Here is a 22,781-nt window from a genome sequence, read left to right as displayed (position 1 = left end):
TTTCAATTTAATTTAATGCATTTACTGAGTGAATATCAAGTACAAATATGACTAAGGTGTATACTTTGTCCCTAAGTGCTGTTACACTTTTTGGCTTATAGGATGTGGGGCAGTTACATAATTTCATGTCAACTTGAAGATATAAAATTGTATGGGTGGATTCTACCATATCAACCAGGTCACAGCCTGATAGTGCCTCCATGTGGGCATGATCTTCTCATAAGGAGGGTCCCACCATTAGATCCACACAACTTTGCACCCCATCTTACGATATTCCTGAGTTCTGCATCATTGCATGTGGCTGCATGGGACTTAAGAGGAACTTATAGACTTGTGTTGGATTGGGCTGGGATGTTTTCTCTCTCTCTATGTATGTATATATGTGTGTGTGTGTGTGCGTGCGTGTGTGTGTGTATATATATATATATATATATATATATATATATATATATATATATACTTCTTGCTATAAAGCACTTTCTTACACATATGGGAGTGTGACTAGATTTGTTTCTCTAGTAAAACTGGTCTAACCCAGGAGGAAAACAGTGAAGATTGGTAGGAAAGAATTAAAGTAATTCTTTACAAAATCAACTGTATGGAAAAGAAAGATAAATTATATACTGAAATCAAATTTTAAAAGGGACATGCTGCTATTGGGCCAATTCTGACTCATAGTAACACTTTAGAACAGAGTAGTACTAGCTCACAATGTTTCTAAAGCTGAAATATTTATGGGGAAAAAAAAACATCACATGGTTTTCCCATACAATGGTTAGTGGATTCCAAGCAGGGAGCTTTTGGTGAGCATCCAAGTTCCTGTATGCAGCCATAGAAACGGAGTCACTGAGAGAATCTGAGAAGAGATCTAGATTCAGTCAGATAACAACAGTGATGTCATAGGAAGTGTTATCGTTCAATAGGTGTTTTAAGAGGAATCACATCAAAGAAGAATGAAGATCCAGTGTTGAAGACAGACAAATGCCTGCCCTGAGATGTTGCGAATCTCAGAGGGAAGGTATTTTTAAAAAGTGTGGGAGAAGGTAACATAGCATGAATTTAAAATAGGGCCTGAGTACCAGCAATGCTCATGCATTAGATTTCCTTCTACAAGAGAGAATGTACCCTCCCTGGAGCAAGCGCAACATGGACAAGCAAGGGTCCCAAACACGGGGACACTGAAGAACAGGGGAGCAGGATTTGCACTACAATGAAATGTCTGTAGGTTTTGGAAAATGGAAAAAAACAAGCCTGAGTTATTAGTGTTATGAAGGGATGGTTGGGTATCTTTGTTATCATACTGAACAACCAAGTTATAAGAAATATAAATAAAATATGAATATGTTTATGTACACATAAATGTATGCATTCTATTTCTAGTGAATTCTGGTGCACAATGATTAGGAACTAAGCTTTTAAAGGAATGGTTGACAGTTTGAACACACCTTGAGGATCAGAGGGAGGGACAATTTGAAATCGGCTCCCAAAAGGATTACAACCCAATCAACCCATGTCTATTATAATGCACCAAAGTTGAGTTGATTCTGTCGCAAAGCAGTGCTGTATGATAGAGTAAACTGTCTTATACGGTTTCCTAAGTTATCTTTATGGCTGGTCGGTTTGAACCACCAACAGTTTAATAAGGAGACAAGCATTTAAAGCATGGCATGCATTTAAGCCAGTGGGTGTGTACATGTGTGTGTGAGAGAATGGACAGAGAGAGACAAGAGACCAAAACTACACTCCTACAGGACAGGACAGAACTCCTCTGTGAGTTTCCAAGACTATAATTCTTTGCAGAAGCAAAGTCCCACCTTTTTCTCTGGAGCAGATGGTGGGTTGGAACTGCTGACCTAGCAGTTAGCAGCCCAATGTGCAAGCACTATGCCACCAGGGCACCCATGTCTGAGACGGAGGAATGGATCATTCAGGAATGATGAAGTGAAATAAACAAATCATGAAAACCAATTCTTACCTAATTAAAAGGAAGCCAGACATTACCTCCATCATAAGTATACATAAAATACTGGCTGACTATTAGCTTTAATATTCTTCTGTTGAGTAAGGTGACAATGCTTTCTAGCGAGACCCTGTACAATCAGCACTTACCCTGAGGCTGACGGCTGGGGTGATAAATCTGAAGGTCGAATGGCTGTGCACTGGTTTTCTGAATCACACTGACATTCTGCCCCGTCCACTTATTGGCTTTGGACAATGTGTTGGTTCTCCAATCTGTCCAATAGACTTCGCTCCCAAACAGAGACACAGCAAAGGGATGAGAAAGGTATTCGTGACCTCGGATGATTTCTATCATTCCTGTCCCATCGTAGAGGGCAGAGTAAATAGCATCCGACCTACAGAGAAGTAAACACATCAACGCTTTATCGAAATCCATTCACATAGCCCAGTACAGTAAATCCATCAACAATTTAGATGATGCAATATTTAGTAAACATTTTAGGGGCTTGTATCTGAATCATGACAAGCCTCACCAATAACAACAAAACAGAAAATAACTACCATGACAATAAAAAACAAACCACCAATTCCAAGGTGTTTGTGTATGAGCCATGCACGATAGGAAAGTGCAAGGTAGCGTAACAAAGAGCATGTCTTAAACCTGGCATCTGTCCAAACGATCCTTTGCTCAAAGTGGTCCACGGTTAGTCCATTAGGCCAAGCCCCGGTTTTCATGTCTTTGTAGATGGTTTTTCTGCCCGCACCGCTCATAGAGGCAGACTCGATGCGAGGGAAATTTGCGTCCCAGTCTGTCCAGAAAAGAATCCTGAAGAAAATGGAATATTGTTATTTTAATCATTCATTTAAAATATATATTTATTGAGTGCATAGAACATGTTAGATCCTGGGTAGGTACACAGTTGTGAAAGAAATAAACAAAAAAGATTGCCTTTGTGGGTTTAATGTGGGAAGAGATAGATTAAATAAACATTAATATATATTTACAGCTTCTAATAAAATAGCTGCTGTTATAGGGACTAGCACGTGGCTGCAACACTAAGAGAAAACAATCAGGAAAAGTGAACAAAAACAATCTGAGAAGGTGATATTTACACTGAAGGACAAGGACAGACTATGACGATCAGGCCCAGCAAAGAAACAGCCTCGACAAAGGCCCTGACAGGGGAAAAGAGGTGGCACAGTTGAGGAACCGAAATGAGGCCAAGGTATCAAAGTGGGAGGACAGGGTCAGGGTGATTGGGGAGGAAGAGGAAGTTGATGACTTCTTTGGGAGCTTGTAGGACAACACAATTATTTTGGATTTTTTTGTCTGAATAATATATAAATTACTCTGGTAATTATGTATGGAATAGAGAGATAAAAATATGACCTGCTAGGTAAAATATTGTAGAGGTCTAGACGAAAAAGAAGGGGAGAAGGTTCATTTTGGAGTTAGGGATCCTGGGACTTTTGGATGGATTTGAGATAAGGGATGAGGCGTAAGGAAGAATAATGGGTGTCAGTTGTTTCTGTTGTCGTTGTCTTCTCCTTAATGAGCGTAGTTAGAAGGCAATGCTGTTCAAGGGCAACGTTAATTGAAATGGGAAATTTTGGGGAAGGAACAGATTGCAGGTGCTGGGCATTGAAGGGGAGTGGCTGAGAACAATTCACACTGACCCTGCAGGGCAGGGAAGAACTGCCTTCTGGGCTTCCAAGACCGTAATTCCTGCTGGGAGTAGAAAGCCTCTTCTTTAAGCCTCATCTTTCTCTGTGAACAACAGGTGATTTCAAACTGCTGACCTTGTGGTTAGCACCCAGTGATGAGCGGTTATGCCATATGGCTGCTACTGAACTCAAGTTCAGCAACTTAAAAGCACCAACTGCTCTGCAGGAGAAAGATGAGGCCTTTCACTCCCTACGAGTCACATGCTCAGAAACCCACAGGTGCAGATCTGCTTAGTGCTGAGATCGCAGTGAGTCAGCGTAAACGCCATGGCAGTGACTTTGGTGGGTCTGAGTTATGAACGAGAAGCTGAAGGGTACCTGTAAACTTTCATAAATGGGAGTTTCAATAGGTCAAAAGCGATGTCCATGCAGCTAGTATGCCACATGGGGTGTAGCTTGAGAAGAGGTAAGAAGTCAAGGGCAGAGAAAAGAACTTGAAAGTCCTTAGTGTGGAAATGATACATAGAATCCTACATTAAATTTTGATAACTAAAACCATATAATTGTTTTTAACTATTTTTTATTGAAAGGTCATATTATTTTGTCAAAAATGTCATGTACTCTCTACAGTAATAGTATGCAAATAGTTTTGTGTCATACTTACTAAATACTTCATATTGCATATTTGATTTCTCTAACAGGTAATAATAGGTGGTTGTGCTTGACTGTGGTCTAAAACTGTCGATGTAAGTTTCTACAGTGAATATATAGTATAGTTATGAACAATTCTGCAATCACTGGCTAGCTAGCATTTTTGAGTGCTTATTATGTTGTAAGTTCAGCTTTCATTGTTTTACCTAAATTATCTAAGTCCCATTGCTGCAAGATCATTTCTGTATGAATCAATATTTTGCTGACTCGGGGAGAACATAGAGAGCTTAATCTAACCCACATAGCTAGCATTGCTGGTTAAGTTGGAAACCCAGCAGGCTGACACCTGTTTTTATGCCCTCCACATCTAACTCTTTGCTGTGTCATTAAATAAAGCAACGAGAGGAAAGCACCTAGCACAAGTACAGGAGTTCGTTTGGCAGTTAATAGACAGAAGCTGTCCTCTTTATGTTGGTGTAGGACCCACTGGGCGGGATGGACGTGTGGAAAGTTGGTTTTGGTTGTTAGGGACCATTGGGTTGGTTCCCACCCCTAGTGAATTGTAAGTTCAATAGAGCAAAACTCTACGCAGTCCTTCGCCATCCTTGAAATCATTCGCATGTTTGAGCCCATAAATGCAGCCACTGTGTCAGTCAGTTGTGGGGACATGCTTGTGGCAAACACAAAAGTGACTCATAAATAACGACTCTCTTCTTCATTAGAGGAACCTTGGATGGGTAGTGGGTTACACATTGAGTTGCTAAACACAAGGACAGTGGTTCAGATCCACTAGTCACTTCATAGGAGAAAGATGAGACTTTTGCTCCTATAAAGATGTAAAGTCTTGAAAACCTGAAGGGGGTTTCTACTCTTTTCTGCCGGTTGATAAGAACCAGAACATGCTTGATGGCATTGGCTTTGGCTCTTCATTATAATGACATGTAGTTTTGTCAAATTTGACTCTTCAAACTTTGCGTGATCTTTAAGCATAATATTTGAATGTTTTCCTGAGAAGATGAAATAATTCTCTGAAAAATAACTCAATTTACCATCGCATCCCCCACCCCACCTATCCCGTTTTTGAAGTCCATTATGATTTAGCACAAAATAAATGTGGACGGATACACACTAAGCATCCATCAATATTTTTAGGAAGTTACCAGTCTCATAGAAAATAAAAATTGTAATCATGAAATGGTTAATAAGATCATTCAAAATGTTACACAATAATTTCATAAACACCTAAGCAAAATATATGGTGGTCATGGAGGGAAGGTGGCAATTTTATTGATGAAAGTACAATTTCATGTACAACTGAAGGTCATGGAGTGCAGAAACATTGCTATTGAATAACTGCGTCAATGTTGAATGGTAAGATCCTTGTATATATTTTTTAGTGTCAGACAAACTAGAACTTAAGCCTGAGATCAGTCAATTATAACAAGGTATTTCCTCTCAGACTCTTGCATCTTATCTGGGGGGGGGCAGGGGGGGAGGTAATAGCATGTACATCAGAGTAGGTCTTGAGGAGATAATCTATGTTAAACTATTTAGCGTCAGGATGATCAGCACCGAGAAAAGACACATGTTTATGTACATATGTTTATGTACGCAGCTACATACATATTTCCCAAGAATTGGCCTCTGAAAGGCAGCATTCTAAAACTTCACCAATCCCTCACTATGTGGGGATGGAGAAAGGGAAGGCACAGAAGGAGAAAAGGAAGTAATAGAAAAGAAAAAGGACTATTCATATCATTGTTCAAATGCTAGTGTGACCTGGGTGTGGAAGTAAATTAATTTCCAAAAGGAATAGGATTCAAAGCCTTGAAAAAATTAACCAAATCAATATTACAGGATTGGTGTTACCACGAAATGTCCGTGTGGTATTACAATAAAAATCTTTTCAAAGAAGAAGAATTTTAGTTTCTTGGAAAGTCTTAGGAGCTGGTCCAGCCCAGATGCTGGAAAAAAATAATACTCATGTTTTGACTCGTCCACATTTTAATAAATTAAGTAAATTATTAGGAAAGAATAAAATGGCATTAATGTAAGAGGGCATTTAGGAAGCTTTTATTGTTGAAAATCATTTTGCTGAAGAGACCAATGTTTACAGATAAAATTGTTTTGTATGGAAAACAAACACAGCATCATTATCCATAAATGTTAGTCTGAAATAACTTATAGGCAAAAATAATAAGAAAGAAAAGTGACAATTAATTAGCATGAAGCAAACAGTCTGCTAAGTTGAGTAGGTAAATGTTTTTCTTGAAAGCAATGAATATGAAATGAATTATGTCTCTTCAAATTTAGTTTTGGTTGTAGGAGTCTCTGAATTTATACCAGTTTGTTTTGTCTCAGCTCCTTTTAAACATCACCTTGAAATAAGATTTTAAAAAAAAGATCAGCAAAGCTCAAGCAAGTTTGAGATGATAGCTCAACAAACAAAGTGGAGAAGACAGACTTGCAAGTTTAAACAAGATAAGGAAAAGTTATCGCTGAAAAGAAATTTAGTGAATTTGGAAGTCATGAAGATAGCATGTATTGATAAGTAAACCATAATTTGATCTAAATTAGATAATGGAGTCATTAGTGGTTAAGTGTCTGACTACAAGCTAAGAATTTGGTTATTTGAATCCACCCGGGAGTGCCTGAGAAAAAAGACCAGGTGATCTAACTTTGAAGGGCATGATAACTTTGAAAATTCAGATCTCCTCTGCCCTTATGGAGTGGCTATGAGCCAGACTTGGCAAACAACACCCAAATCTGGAGAAGTTTGTTCTTACTCTGCATTGTCTGTACCAAGATTACAACGACATTGCTTTCCACTTGCTTCACAAGTAGAACATGAATGTCTCTCTGGCGAGGTTTTTCCTAATTATGGCTCATACGGTAGCAGCAGTCCCCTCACAAATATCTACATTCTTGCTATGCGGATATACCAGAGACACACCATGGCTCCCAAACAAGTGCTTCCAGATGTCTTGTAACATTTTTTAGCCTCCTAAAATCCCTTTATTCAAGTAGCATGAGACCATTTCTTTTGTTGTAGTCATAATATTTCATCAATTTTGGTAGAACATTTCTAAAACGTTTTAAAAAGTATGTATAGAATCAATTCCTTTAAAAGTGTTCTTAACCTTGGCATAAGGCAGCTTATAACCAGTTTCAAAAGTTGATTTCAAGGATCATCGCTTCTTATAGTCTGGACACTCCTTTGTATGTTTTACAGTATTGTATTTTAACAGAATCATTATCCCTTATTATCTTACTTCTGCATGTTTAAAATGTATTAGCATTCAATAACTGCTTTACTTCAAGTATACAAAGACGGAATATCTCTTTGTGTAGAACACATGGAAATGTTGAGCACAATTGCTTTTGAAAAAATAACAGACTACCAATTCTACTGTTTCTACATCCTTTGGTTAGCCAGTATTAGGATTAAATTGAGTTAATGGACCTTGACTACTTGTACCATTTAGGCATGAAAGGGCTGTTATCATCTATCAGGTCAGGCTGTAGAAGGTCAAAATAAATGATCTTGGCAAATCAAGAAGTTACTGATCTAAAATCCTTAGGTCTTAAAAACCAACAATGCTTTTTGTAAGTTTTATTGAAGAGCATTGCTGGATAAAATTTAAAATTTTCCTACGAATCTCACTAATCTTTTCAATTGCCATTTCTGTTTTCAACACATGTAATTGTTTAGTGTAACCCATTATGACACATGAGAACAAAATATCAGCAACTGAGTAGGAAGGGGTCATGCACGTGGCTCAAGGCAACGACAGACTAAGAACTGAGAATCGTAACTCGATCTGAACTATATGATGCTTGCCATTCTCTAACGATATGTGTCATGTTAAAAGGGGCTTACCATAGTAATCGGTGCACCAGCTTAAAACACAACGAAAGAAAACTGCATCTTCCAATTTATCATCTTACACAGACTTGTCAAAAACTGAGGGAGCCAAGGCAAACTCCCAAATGTTATTGGAACTGAGTATGATGATAAATATGTCTTGTGATCTGAAATAAGGACTAGTCTTCATACCTGTGATCTGTTAAAAGGGCACACAAACTTTGCTTTGAGATCCTTATATAATATAAACGTGTTTTATGGATCGAATGTTATCACTTGCTATTTTCACCTGTTATGAGTGAGGGAGCTAAGTAGTTGGTGGCAAATCTTCCATTTATTGATTATGTATTATCATAAGCACATTTATACATAAGCAAAAAGAAAGCTATTGGTATGAATTGATTTATTTAGCAAACATTTACTGAACACAGCTGAATATTCCAAGTTCTGTGAAGAAAGTCAGACATCTAGAAAGAGTAATTCATGCCATTTAGTCAAAGCTCCTAAGTAACAGGGATAATTATGGGGGTTTTAAAAAGTCAGATTTCTCAACAATTAGTGAATTGCTTCTAAAATATATATTTTGTAAAGTTTAAGTGTCTTTGAACTCCCTACTTGTGTTGATTTTTAAACTTTCTTTTGTATTTCATGAATAATTTCAGAACATCTTATTTTCTATTTCATCATATAACACTTATGCAGTAAACTGAGCTTAAATAAAATAATTTTAATGCTATTTTTTCCTTTGCTGCCTGACTCTGCTGCTCAGTGTGTGTGTACATAACATTCTTACTGTGCCAATATTTTCAGGCTCTGTCAAAAAAAAATCTATTATTTCATAACATCTCAGGATTTAATACCAAATAGAGAACAAACCTAAAAAGACTTGAATATTTTCAATATATATTTTTAATTTGATAGCTACAAATACACTTTAAAGTTTTCTCACAAACTTCATAGTATACTCATATTGGTGATATAAATCAGGGGTAGATTCTTGGACTACATAATATAATCTTATTCCTCTATAGAATGAGCAATGAAAATCCTCTCAAATCATTACACCCTTCCCTGTCAAACCATCAATTTTTCTGTGGAAGTGAATGAATTAATAACTATTATCTCAACTCTGGTCAGTTCATGCCACAAGTGTTGTTTCCTCCCCTTTAAAATAAATTAAATTAGCCCTGTAACTATCTTAATGAGACCCGCACTTCCATCGAGGCATCTATAATGGAAGACATAAGCTTTCTGAAGCAGTATCAGGTTTCCCCTACAACTATGACAGTTTTTTGTACCCATTATTCAACTTTTACAGCATATTTTACTTTTTCCTCTCAATGCAATGCCATTGTCATAAGAGGTTATTTGCATCTGTTACAAATCATTACGACCTTAAGCACAAGAGTGATCATTTCACTGAAGCAGTGTATTTTTTCTTCTTCTGTGTTGGATATTTCTCAAATAAACTGAGATAAATAATTTTATGCTACATGTTGTTGGTACAAAGCTATAGAAAATGAAATACCAAATCATGTTCTACTATCAGTTCAGATTTCCAAAATTCTCATCTACCCATTTTGTTTATTTGCTCTTAACTCATTTTGGGGGGGGGTTTGTTTGCAAATCCATTTTGGGGTTGTCATTTGTGATTTAGGAAGCATTCACACATTTTCTCTTACATGGATGTACATGCTAAGATTATAATACTCCAAAAGATCACTTTGCCCTTATGCAGAAACTTTCTTATGCAAATTCAGTATAGATTACAACTCAATGTAAAGAAGACCAAAGTCCTCACAACTGTACCAATTGGTAGCGTGATAAACAAAGAAAATATTAAACTTGTCAAAGATTTTTGTCTTGCTTGCAAGCACAATCAATGTTCATGAAAACAGCATTCAACTGATCAAAAGACCCATTGCATTGGGTAAAGCTGCTGAACCAGTTCTCTGTAGGGCAGCGGTTCTCAACCTTCCTCGTGCCGCAACCCTTTAACACAGGTCCTCATGTTGTGGTAACCCCAACCATAAAATTATTTTCATTGTACTTCATAACTGTAATTTTGCTACTGTTATGAATTAGGTGGTCACTGTAAAAGGGTCGTTCTCCCCCCCCCCCAAAAGGGGTCACGACCCACATGGTTAGAGCCGTTGCTTTATAGTACTGAAGAGCAAGGATGCTACTTTGAGGATTCAGGTGTGCCTAACCCAATCCATGGTATTGTCACTTGCTTCATATGCATGTGAGAGTTGGGCACCGAATAAGGAAGACAGAAAAGAATTGATGCATTTGAATTGTGGGGCTACCAAATGATATTCAAAGTATCATGGACTGTTAATCGGACAAACTGTTTGGGAAGAAGTACCACCACAGTGATCCTTCAAGGAAAGGATGGCAAGACTTCGTCTCCTGTACTTTGGACAGGTTGTCAGGAGAGACCAGTCCCTTTAGATTGGAAGGACTTCATGCTCGGCAAAGTAGAAGAGTAGCGAAAAAGAGGACGGCCCTCAAGGAGATGGACTGACTCGACACAGTGGCTGCAACTCTGAGGTCAATTGTAAGCACACTTGTGGGGGCAGTGCAGGACTGGGCAGCATTTCATTCTGTTGTGCGCACAGTGGCTATGGGTCAAACCCGCTCAATGGTCTCTAACATCAGCAACAACATGAAACTTAGAATGGTCTAACACCAATGGTGTAGCCCTCTCGGTGATGTGCTAGCACCTTTGTGTGAAGGAGGATCAGGATTAGCATTCGATTTGTACCTCAAGAAGAGACTGTTGAAAAATGAGACCATTTCTCATGAAGGATAGGTCTTTTATGGTGAATAATAGGAAGCAAAGAGTTAAATCGAGCGTTCACTGTGCAAACACGGACACATGACCTGGATAATGCTGGGGTGTTTGTTGCCAAGGCTGCTACACTCTTCAAGAGAAGCCAGCAATTCATGGGCTTAAGTAAAATTTTTCAATTTTTAAATCGTGCCCACACATTCCAATGACTTTATCATCCTGGGAAGCACTCTCACACCAGTAGAGGCTTGCCAGTTGGGAAACTGCTCTGGACAAGCTGCTTTGTCCCTTTAAATTAGGAAGAGGAAAGCAAACAAACTTCTAAATCTATTGATTTTGAGATTGAGTGTAGACCAGACCAAAAGTCAGAGTCAGCCGGGAGCTACTTGCACACAAAGCGGAGTTTACCCTCCACTGCATCTCCTGCCTCATTTGCCTCTCTAATTAGTGCTCTGTTTCCCCTGATTAGATTCCCTGGGCTTTATATTTCTTTTTATATTGTTATTTCTTAAATACACATAAGCTTTAAGATCTCTAAATATATATATATATATATCAATATCCTTTTATCTTTTTACTATACCTGGCAATAGTCTTTAGGATTGATTGAGTATATAAAATAATTGCCAAGAGGGAAAAAGGAACAAGAATAGCAAGTTATTCTCAGCTAGTTTGTGGTTTACATAGTGCCTCTAAAATATTTATCATGTCCAGAAAACCTATGTGGGAGACAGTCTCCCAGATTTACAAAAGTGAAACTGAATTTTAAGGGAAGTTAATACTCTCAATAGATTCTTTTGGAGATTAATTGACTGAAAACAAACAAGGACCCAGAAGGTCTAGCTCAAAATGCAGTGCTCTTTGTTGTTTGTCCAGGACAAACAGGAAGACAGGGAGGTGGAATGGGGCAGGAGTTCAAGTTTTCAGCAGGTGGGCTTGTTTTCCAGAGTCGTCTTTGTCTTTCAAACTTCTCAACAGTTACCATATCTTCTGCACTCATGCAAGCTTATTCCAATATTGTATAATTGACTCCAAATATATACAAAATAAATAAGAGTGAGGTGGTTGACATCTGTGATTATTTGGAACAAAAACTGGCCTGGTGGTTTTCAATCATCAAAAACAATTACATTATCTCCTTGGCAAGGCAGAGAAAAGCTTATTAAATTATGGATTCAAAATGAGTTGCAATTGCTCCCAATAGGGCCTAATGCCAATATTTAGAAGAAATAAACTGCCATCCTCTAAATGATGTAGGCAATCCTAGACCCAATCTCATGGTTATAAACTTTACACACACACAACACACACATTGCTTTGACTTCTAAATAATAAGAGATAACTGAAATCAATATTAATTAATTCTGAAAAGGCAATATATTTACCCAAATCTTGGGTCCAAAGCAATGGCTCTGGGGTGTTCCATGGCTCCAGCTATTAAAGTTGTTCTTAGAGAACCATCTAATTTGGCCACTTCAATTTGATCCAGGTTGCTGTCTATCCAGTATACATTGTCTGCAATCCAATCCACTGTCAGACCTTCTGGGGTAGCCAGTCCATGCTCCACAACCACTTCGATTGCACTGACACCTACCACAAAGGGAGGAAACCAACGCTGAGCTCCCTCTCAGGAACACACAGAGCATGACTTACCGTCAGCAGCACACATGTCTACACATGTCACCTTGGAGAGATGCTGTTGAAAAGTGCTGCTTGACACACACAGAGTAAGAAGGTCCCAAATAAAAAATTGCTGTTTTTTTTCTAATACAGATCTTCATTCATTTAAATACTTAAACAGCTGTGAAATTAATAACCATGCTGACATTAATTTTTTTTAAAGTTATTTCTTTTTTCTGACATTTTAGACAGAAGAAGGAATTTGGGAAAAAATAATATTTCCTTCAAATGTAATTCAAATGCTGCTTATCAAAAGTAGAAGAAAGTGAAGAGAAAAAGAGCATCTGGGCTATCGTGTGTTCTGGTTAATCAACATCCACTTTTCCCCACGTGGACGGTGAAAGAACTGTCCTCCAAATCGCAACATTATCCCCCTTAGCTAAGAAAACTTTAGGAAATGTCACAAGATGCCAACAAGATAAGAACATAATAGTGATCTAAAAAAAGATGAATAATACAATAATGTCCATTGTCACTAATATTTAACTCATTTATGGATTTCTATCAGTATTAAAAAGCTCATTTAACTGACATTCCTAACAATATAACTCAAAGAGTTTATGGCATTCCTGGTGATTTCTGTGAGATTGTCAATAAACTATCTGATTACATTGGTGTGAATGCATTCTTTTAAATCAGTAACTTGCAATATGACTTGGATATAAATCCATAAATCAAACTTATATTGTGTGTTTAATTAAGTCCATTTTCCAAAACATTGAAAAAGTCATTTACAGAGGAATCAAATTTCTGAGAGATATTCCTTGTTCTTTTAATTATATACAGATTGAGAAACTTTTGTTTATCTGTAACTATGTATCTAGGTATGTTTCTATCATCTAATTCCCCACCTAAAATCTTTGCTATTTAAATATACCCACATTTAACCAAAAAAATCCAATTATGGAAAAAAATATTTAACTCATAGGAATAGTCTCTGAAACAATTTGCTTCATTATTTCTTTCAGTTAGACTGCCAGATCAGCAAAAATTAAATAAAAGAAAATGCTCTGAAAGTCAAGGACTACAACTATGTAGAATAAATGAAGTCTTTTTCCAGTAAATAGGAATTTGAAGAAAAATCAAATTCCTATCAATTAGCGGATTATAATTTCTGTGAGTGGCACAGAACTTAAAACACTTTCCTCTTCCAACACACACACACACACACACACAGGTATCTCTGGTTCTACTTACATGATGGAGGAGATATAGAACAAAGGGTCAAAGGCTAACCCAAGTTTAATTTGATTATAGTATATTTTCAGTTACAAATTAATCAAAACTTTCTATCAAAATTGAACAGATATACCTCCACTTTCAGAGAGTTTTCCCCGGTATATTCTGTCTTCTACAACATCTGTCCAATAAAGCAAACTTTGATTGAAGTGAAAGTCAAGTGCTATAGTGTTTCTCAAGCCAGGAACAAGTAGACTATAGTCTCTCTTATGAAGATCAATCCTCCTGATTTCATGACGAATGGAAAAGATGATGAATGCTTCAAAAGGATCTGAAATTAAAGTATTTCAAAAATACTTATGAAAATACTTATATTCCTTGGCAATGGAATAAATTATTTATAGTAAAAGTGCTTTTATATTAAACATATTTTTGTTACAAACTTTGCTGTCATTGAAGGAAAAATTTCTTTGAAATGCAAATTTTATAACCATTGGAATATTAGGTATATGTGTAAAAAAGTGACTTCAAAGAGTTTGTGGGAAATTTTTATTATTTTAAATTCCATTTTCTATGAACTTTTGAAGGCCTCTCATATTGATTTAAAATATGTTGCAATTTTTTAATCCCTTAGATTGTGTACACTAATTCTGATTAAGGAATACATGCACCACAGTGACATAATACGATGACAAAATGTGAGTTTTCCAGCTTTGTCCCTCTCTCCCCTGCCCCACCCCCAACGAAAGCTTCAGCAGAAGATTTAAAGCTAAGAAATGTCACCAAGGCAATGGCTAAGAATGTGCCACAGTCAGCACGGCTACCTAAGGCTACCCCCTTTGTAGTGATGCTCTGTGGAACAAGAGCCATCAAAAGAGGGTTTCTATGCATCGAGTTTTGCCTCATTGTTACAGAATCTACCTCATGAAAGGGAAAATGTCTATTTTTCCTACAATCCAAAAATAATACTAAATAAAATGAAATAATAGAGATAACATTCCTCACTAACGTTGAAGCCTGGACAGATATCAGTGGGACAAAAGCACAGAGACTTTGAGATAAAAAATATACACCTTTCAGGACCTGAGACATTGTTCCAGTAACTGGAGGTTAGTAGAAACTATACTCTCATTTAGAAAATGCTTCAAGGTCTTTACAGATTACTAGTATTAATTACTATGTGAAGGCATGAATTCCAGCTAGAGATAAACATTTTGAGGGAAGGATGTCTGTTTATACCAATCCCCTTTGTTTTCATGTGCGTGGCACCATTTTGAACTTCCCTTCTGAAAAATTGGTTCTCTTAACTCTGACCTAGACCATTATTATCCTTATGCACAGTGATTGCCCAAGGGGTATGTTAGAGATCCCCATCAGCTAAAAATTTTCTCTGTATATTTCCAAATTTAAGGGAAACCTTACCTTTTCCTCTATGGCCATGGTTCTCAACCTTCCTGATGCAGCGACCCTTAATACAGTTCCTCATGTTGTGGTGACCCCCCCTCCCACCAACCATAAAATTATTTTTGTTTGCTACTTCATAAGTGTAATTTTGCTATTGCTATGAATTGTCATGTAAATATCTGATATTCAGGATTTATTTTGATTGTTATAAATTGAACATAATTAAAGAATAGTGATTCATCACAAAACAATATATAATTATATATTGTGATATATTTATTTCTAATTACACATAAGTGAAATTTTGTCTTGAAGCATGTGTAGCATGGGTCTTAATATAACAACAGTAAACTACATTGCTACATTTTGCAACAGTATGGGTAAAAAGCCAACATCAGTGGGAAGGTTGAGATAGCTTCTTTTTTACCAGATCAGAAATTTTCAGGGCAGTTATTGCAAGAGCACAATGAAGATCATCTTCCACAAGTCTACTTCTGAATTTTGACTTGATAACGAACAAGCTGTTTCACAAAGATATGTGATTGGAAATGGAAGAAGAAGGTGCAACACAGTCTCAGACAGGACAGGATATGACTGCAAACTGCAAACACTTGATCCAGAATTTTGTAACTGGCATTGTAGAGAAATCAGTTCTCGCTTTATCAATGTTAATAAATTCAATGAACTCTTGTGCTGTCTCAGAAACAACTTTAACTTTGACTGTGAATGGGCTTCTGGCAAGTACAAATGGGCTAGCAGGTACCTTGAAATTTCATCTGCAAGTATGTGCAAAATTTCTTTCACAGAATTATCATCGTAATCCCTTTGTCTGGTTCAATGTCATATTCCTCAAAGAAAGCATAAGGTAGGCAACATGTAAATTTTATTTTCATCCAATTTGATTTTGCCAAAGCTGAAGTTTCATTTGGAATGATTGGGTCCTCTCAAAAACATTGGGGCATGCTGTGTTTGGTTCTTTCAGTGATAAATTGAACTCATTCAAGATGGCAAGGATGTCAACCAACTAAGTTGTTTTCTGCAGTTCTCTTTTACTGCTGAAAAGTGCTTCGAACTGCCGTCTTGCTTTCTGATTAAAAAACGTTTTAAGTTCATCAAGGAACCCAAAAACAGTTTTTAAAACTTTTTCTGTCCACAACCATCTCACGTCAGTGTGAAATAGCAGAGCATTATCTAGTGCATCCAGCACAATACACAGTTGCAAAAACAGTCAACTTTTTAAAGTGCTCGCCTTTCCAAAAATGACAGAACTCATGACTCTTTTGATGGCTTCTTGTAACTCTTGTGGCAGTGTCTTCATTGCTAGTATTTGCTGATGAAGCATACAGTGAGTTCAGATTACTTTCGGCGACTCATTCAGTACTATGCTCATTCGGCACTCATTCATCCTAGCATAGTTGGAGCACCATCTGTGTAAACACCACAAACCTTTCCCCAAGAGACCTTATGTTCTTCCAGAAATGAGCCAACTGTGTCAAATAAAACTCGTGCAGTAGTTTTTAAGATGTATGCAAAAAAGAAAATCAACTTTAAAGTCACCATTATTAATATACATCATGTAAGCCAGTAACTGAACAGTTTGCAACATCTGTAAATTCAGCAAGCTGGATGCTAAATATTTGAAGTGGAGAAAATTTAATTTCTTGGATTACCTGATCAAGAATATTAGCTGACATGTCATCTATTCTTCGGCAGTGTCATTAGATAAGGAAATCGCACTCAATTTCATAACAAATTCATCTCTGGTCATAACTCCAACAATGTCTTTGGCTGCTGGCAACAGTAAATCCTCAACAATGGTGTGAGGTTTCATAGCTCTGGGGATTCTGAGTGCCACCAAATATGAAGCTTCAACGGCTGCTACATTTTGTTTGTGGTACTTGCTACCAGTGTCAAGTCTGGCTTTCTTGAGTCCATCAGCTTTGCTTCTAAATTAATTGGTATCCTTGCTGGCAAAGCTCAGATGCTTGCTATCAAAATGGCATTTTAGTTTGTTTGGCTTCATAGATTTGGCTGATGGCACTTCCCAAGAAATAACACATTGCGGTTTCTCATTCCTGCTGTAATTATTGAGGTAAAACCATACTGTAAAAAATCCTCTAGTTCAGTCAATACAGTTCATTAAAGTTTCCTATGATTTACCATTTTTTACATATCTGTTACTATCACAAGGGGGCAGTATTCACATCAACCCCAGATGAATATAAAAAGACCCATCAGCATCAGATAAAGTTCACATGGTACAGATATATAATCAATAGCTAATGATTTTATAGTACATGATTTTACCTTTACCCAGTAATTATAGTTCATACAGTGTTGTTTTACCTCTGATACTGCTGCTTTCAGCACAGTAGCTGCTTTTAAGAGTAGCTGCATTCAACACACCAGCTGCTTTCTACACAATAGCTGCTCTCTACACGTGTGTGACTCATCCGCATAAGTACATTATGACACCAACCCTGTCACATACACCTGTATTTGTATGAGGTGTTTGTGATGGGGTTGAGGCGATGATGTCATCATGCTGAGTAATCGTAAGTGGGCATATCTGCATGTGGGCAGACCTGCCTGGAGATGGATAGAGGAGAGGTGACTCAGGCAACCCCTGTGAAAGGGTCGTTTGCTCCCCAAAGGGGTTGTGGTCCACAGATTGAGAACTGCTGCTCTATGGGAACAGAAATCGAAGTGCAGTATTGTTAGTGATCATGTTCAGGTTACTTGAATACATTTCAGTAAGTCTTTATTGGAGTAGAAGAGGCCAAACTTGCACAGAAGGAAACATGAGAGTGTCCTAAAAATATTCAAATTCTTAGCTATGATTATCCTGAAAACCAATTCCTTCTCAATTGTCCTCCATGTTGGCATATGCATGCCACCATGCATAACACTATTTCCTCAAGTTAATTTTAAGTTAATTTCAACCATGTCAACTGTTCTTATGTCAATTTTACAGGAGGAAGAAACTTTCTAATTAGAGATCTAATTAAAAACCATGTCTATTACTCCTTCTTACAATAACAACATGCCCGGTGGGATAAGGTTAGAGAGTCAAACCCACCAGATGCTCTGCAGAAGAGAGATTAGACTCTCTGCTCCCATAAAGATCTATGGCCTCAAAAATCTGGCAGTGGGTTTATTTTTATTTTAAAAATATATTAAATTGATAATTACTCCTTGATCATTGATCTCCCTCACTGAGGAAAATAAAAACAAAGATCCCACTCATTTCTTCATTATGATATTTCCATCAGCTAGCATCAGGAGACTTTGTATATGCCAATCGAACTTAGGTCCAGAAATGCCAACTTAGGCTAGCTGGCCTTGTTGGACACTCGCCGAATCAATGTATAAATTGGGTGATTTCTCTACAACAGGGCCAACTGCTGAGGTTGGCAGATAGAGATATCCATAGAGATAGAGATATGTTTTTCAGTATGCCTCTACCTTTCTCTGTAGCTTTTCCCAGTGCATTTAAATAAGTGTCAGAAAAATGGAGCCTATTCTAGATAAGCTGATGACCAAATGGTGTTCAAACACAGAACAAGAGCCAGCCAAGATCAGCATACCCATCTTGACTCACAACTGACTGCAGAGTATGACTGAGCCCATTCAGAAGCAGACACAAATAAAGGATATTTTTCCAGCCACTGTGTGCAGTGAATATTTCATAGTATTGGATGTCTATTGTACATTATTGTGACTGACAAAAATACAGGCAATAAAAGTAAAAAATATAAAATATATTATATTCGTTGGCCCCACTATGAGAAATGATGCCCCTCAGTGACTAAGGGCGATACAGGGGACAGCACCGGAGACACAGTGTGGGAATTGAACCTGACCTGATCCCACCACACCGAGGCAAAGCACTGGGGGAGTGCAGCGGAACAGCAAGGGAATGGAGTGGCAAGGTCCCCAGGGAATGCTGAAAGTGGACTTTGGGGCCAGGGCGTGGTGCCCCAACAGACTGCACTGGAAAACGCTCCTAAGGGCCAGCAAACAATCCCTGAAGTAACTACAAGCTTTTCTCTTGTGAAGTGTTTTGTTTTGTTCTTTGTCAGTGGTTTGTTTTTGTTGTGTTGCTGTCTGGTTGTATACTGTTGCTTTGTTTTCCTCTGTCTTGTTTTCGTGCATGTTAGTGTCTCCACAGGTCTGTCTGAATAGGACAGGCTGGATGAACTATCTGGAGGAAAAGCAACAGGACCGACAGTTCCGGGGGGACTTGGGGTCGGGGGGTAGGGGAGGAAAGGAAGTGGTGTTAACAAACACAGGGACAAGGGAACAACATGGGACCCAAAATGGTAGAGAGGGGGAACTGGCAGGCCTTGTGGGGAATGATCAAGGGTAAGGTTGCGTAGAGAAGAGGTATACTCTAGCCCAGGTGGTGACGAAGCATGGTAGTAGGGCAGGAGGAAAGTCAAGGGAGATGGAGGAAAGAACTAGGAGTCAAAGGGCATTCATGGAGGTCTAGACAAAGACATGTACATGCAAATATATATAGGAGGATGGGGAAATAGATCTATGTGTCTATATTTATAGGTTAAGTATTAAGGGGACAGAAGGACCTTGGGCCTCTACTCAAACACTCCCTCAATGCATGAATACTTTCTTTTATTAAACTGGAACTCTATGATGCTCACTCTCCCAACCCAACTGCTGAAGCCAAAATGGGTGAACAAGTAAATGTGGTGAAAGCTGATGGTGCCCGGCTATCAAAAGAGATAGTGACTGGGGTCTTAAAGGCTTGAAGATAAACAAGCAGCCATCTAGCTCAGAAGCAACAAAGTCCACATGGAAGAACACACCAGCCTGTGTGATCGAGTGGTCCCGAAGGAATCAGTTATCAGGCATCAAAGAACAAAAAATCATATCATTGGCTGTACACCTCCATGATAGGATCGCTGAAGACAAATGGATGCATAAGCAAATGTGGTGAAGAAAGCTGATGGTGCCCGGCTATCAAAAGAGATAGTGTCTGGGGTCTTAAAGGCTTGAAGGTGAACAAGCGGCCATCTAGCTTAGAAGCAAAAAAGCCCACATGGAAGAAGCACACCAACCAGTGCGATCACAAGGTGCCAAAGGGACCAGGTATAAGGCATCATGCAAAAAAAAAAAGATATATGTGTGTATATGTATATATGTGTGTATGTATATATATGTATATGTATACATATACCCTATTGAATGAAGGGGGAATTGCAGAGTGGAGACCCAAGGCCCAAGTGTCGGCCAATGGAGATCCCCTCATAGAGGGGTTTAGGGGAAGAGATGGGTCAATCAGAGTGCGAGGTAGTATCGATGAAGAACACAGTTTTCCCCCAGATCCTGGATGCTTCCTCCCCCCAACTACCATGATCCGAATTCTACCTTGCAGGGCTGGATAGGGCAGAGGTTGTACACTGGTACATATGAGGGCTGGTGGCACAGGGAATCCAGGGTGGATGATACCTTCAGGACCAAAGGTGTGAGGGCGATGCTGGGAGAGTGGAAGGTGAGTGGGTAGGAAAGGGGGAAGTGATTACAAGGATCCACATGTAACCTCCTCCCTGGGAGAGGGACGGCAGAGAAGGGCGGGGGAGGAGACTCTGGATAGGGCAAGATATGACAAAATAACGATGTATAAATTACCAATGGCACATGAGGGAGGGGGGAGCAGGGAGGGAGGGGGAAAAAAAAGAGGACCTGATGCACAGGGCTTAAGCGGAGAGCAAATGCTTGAGAATGACTGGGGCAGGGAATGTATGGATATGCTTTATACAATTGATGTATGTATATGTATGGATTGTGGTAAGAGTTGTATGAGTCCCTAATAAAATGTAAAAAAAGAAAAGAGAAAAAAAAAGAAAATGATTAGGACAAAGAATGTACAGGTGTGCTTTATACAATTGATGTATGTATATGTATGGACTGTGATAAGAGTTGTATGAGCCCCTAATAAATTGTTTAAAATATATATATATATATTATGTTCCCCACAGCTCTCAATAGGGCAAATACTTACCAGGGCACAATCCAGAAATGAACATTTTTGAAATAAAGAAAAATGCTAGATTGGATAAACAGTCTTTAAAACAGTTCAAAATAGTTCCATGTTGACTGCTGGGGTGGTGTACCAGTTGCATAGCAACCACATCTCTAGCCCACAGATTTTGACCCACGTAGGAAACGGGTTATGCCTCCCTTGAAGATGGCCTGTGCTTTCCCTGATTGTGTGTGAACCGACAGTCCTCTCTGCCCCACACCCCAAAATGTACTGCTACGGCTGTCATTTCCAACTCTTGCTACTCTGGTCACAACCTGATCCACACAAGAGTTGGTTCTTATACAATGTGTATAATCCCCTGGCTTTTGTTGGCCATGATGTCACCATTTGAAGTAGTTTGAAGCTCTCTTTTAAAAGAAAGCACACCTCGTTTTGGATCGGAAGCCCTTGTCTTAGCCTCTCATGTTTGAAACAGCGATTTGCCTTTGAAAATGTTACGTTTTCATTGACTATGCGGCTTTGCTTCTACAATGTCTATGACAACCCCTTTCAAATGAACTTAAATGGTTTCAGAATGCAAGTAAATCATGTATGCAGACTTTAAAAAAATAAACATCAGATCCCCTAAATCAAATTAACTACCATCGCATCAGTAGTGGCTTAGCAGTGAGTTGGTAGTTCAAAACCACGTGTCTCGAAGAGGGAAAGATAGGGCTGTCTACTCCTAGATAGCACTGCACTCAGGGAAACCCACAAAGACAGTTCTACCTGGTCTTACAGGGTCACGATTGAGTGTCAAATCACCACAGCAAATACAGCTGGGTTGTTAATACTTATGAGATTGCGTGATCGTTTGGGATGACAAGTTGTGTGCAGTTGAAGAGTTTACCTGTGCTCTCCGACTGCAGTTTTGTTTCAGCTTTTCTTTTGTCGTTTGCAAAATGTATAGGTCACTGGGTTATGAAGAAATGTGGTAATACTTAAATAACTAATTACTTACCAAAATCTTAATATAATTATATATTAGTAATATGATGTGTTTTAGTAATTATTTTTAAATGCACTTTCAGAACTTACGCAGAGGAATCAGAAAACATGAGCTATGCCACAACAGGAGGGTTCAGACTTGAAACACTAAAAGAAAGTTGGACATGTCCCAGCGTACGCTAAAGACTGTGCCATTTCAGCCCTGAAAAACGATTGTTTGGTGTATAGTTTGCCCTTCGTCAAGTAGTAAATTACTGCTGTACATTTATCCATGAGGGAGTTTTATGTCTAAGCCTGGCTAAAGCTGTGCCACAGGTTGAGAGCCGCTGGGCTAAAGGAATTATAAAGAGCATTGCTCATACTGTGGGATTTGTAATGGGCTGTTAACCACAAGGAAGGTGTTTCAAAACTAGTAGATACTCCTCTGGAGAGAGATGAGTTTTTCTAGTTCCGTAAACTTCGATAACTTCAGATGCCCTATATATTGCCCACCGCCCCCCCCCCCCGGGTTGGAATTGACTCAATGGCAATGGGCTTGCTTTTGAGAAAGGACGTGCACCTTAGCCAGACAAGCCTACTGATCTGCTTCTAGA

General features: G+C 38.4%; 1 protein-coding gene across 1 annotated transcript in view; it reads right to left on the bottom strand.

Annotated features, from left to right (window-relative positions):
• The window catches only part of LRP1B (LDL receptor related protein 1B), a 1,653,255-nt gene that overhangs the window by 668,201 nt on the left and 962,273 nt on the right, over nucleotides 1-22,781 (bottom strand). Inside the window, exons 24-27 of the mRNA XM_075529151.1 lie at nucleotides 13,927-14,124; nucleotides 12,320-12,524; nucleotides 2,621-2,785; nucleotides 2,110-2,354 (exon numbers count right to left, since the gene is read on the bottom strand). Coding sequence (XP_075385266.1) covers nucleotides 2,110-2,354; nucleotides 2,621-2,785; nucleotides 12,320-12,524; nucleotides 13,927-14,124 — 813 coding nt within the window. The remainder of the gene's footprint in view (nucleotides 1-2,109; nucleotides 2,355-2,620; nucleotides 2,786-12,319; nucleotides 12,525-13,926; nucleotides 14,125-22,781) is intronic.

The sequence above is a fragment of the Tenrec ecaudatus genome, chromosome 13 (genome assembly GCF_050624435.1).
Source record: "Tenrec ecaudatus isolate mTenEca1 chromosome 13, mTenEca1.hap1, whole genome shotgun sequence".
Classification (NCBI taxonomy): Eukaryota; Metazoa; Chordata; class Mammalia; order Afrosoricida; family Tenrecidae; genus Tenrec; species Tenrec ecaudatus.
The sequence above is the reverse complement of the archived record's forward strand: the minus strand, read 5'-3'. Positions and strand labels throughout refer to the sequence as shown.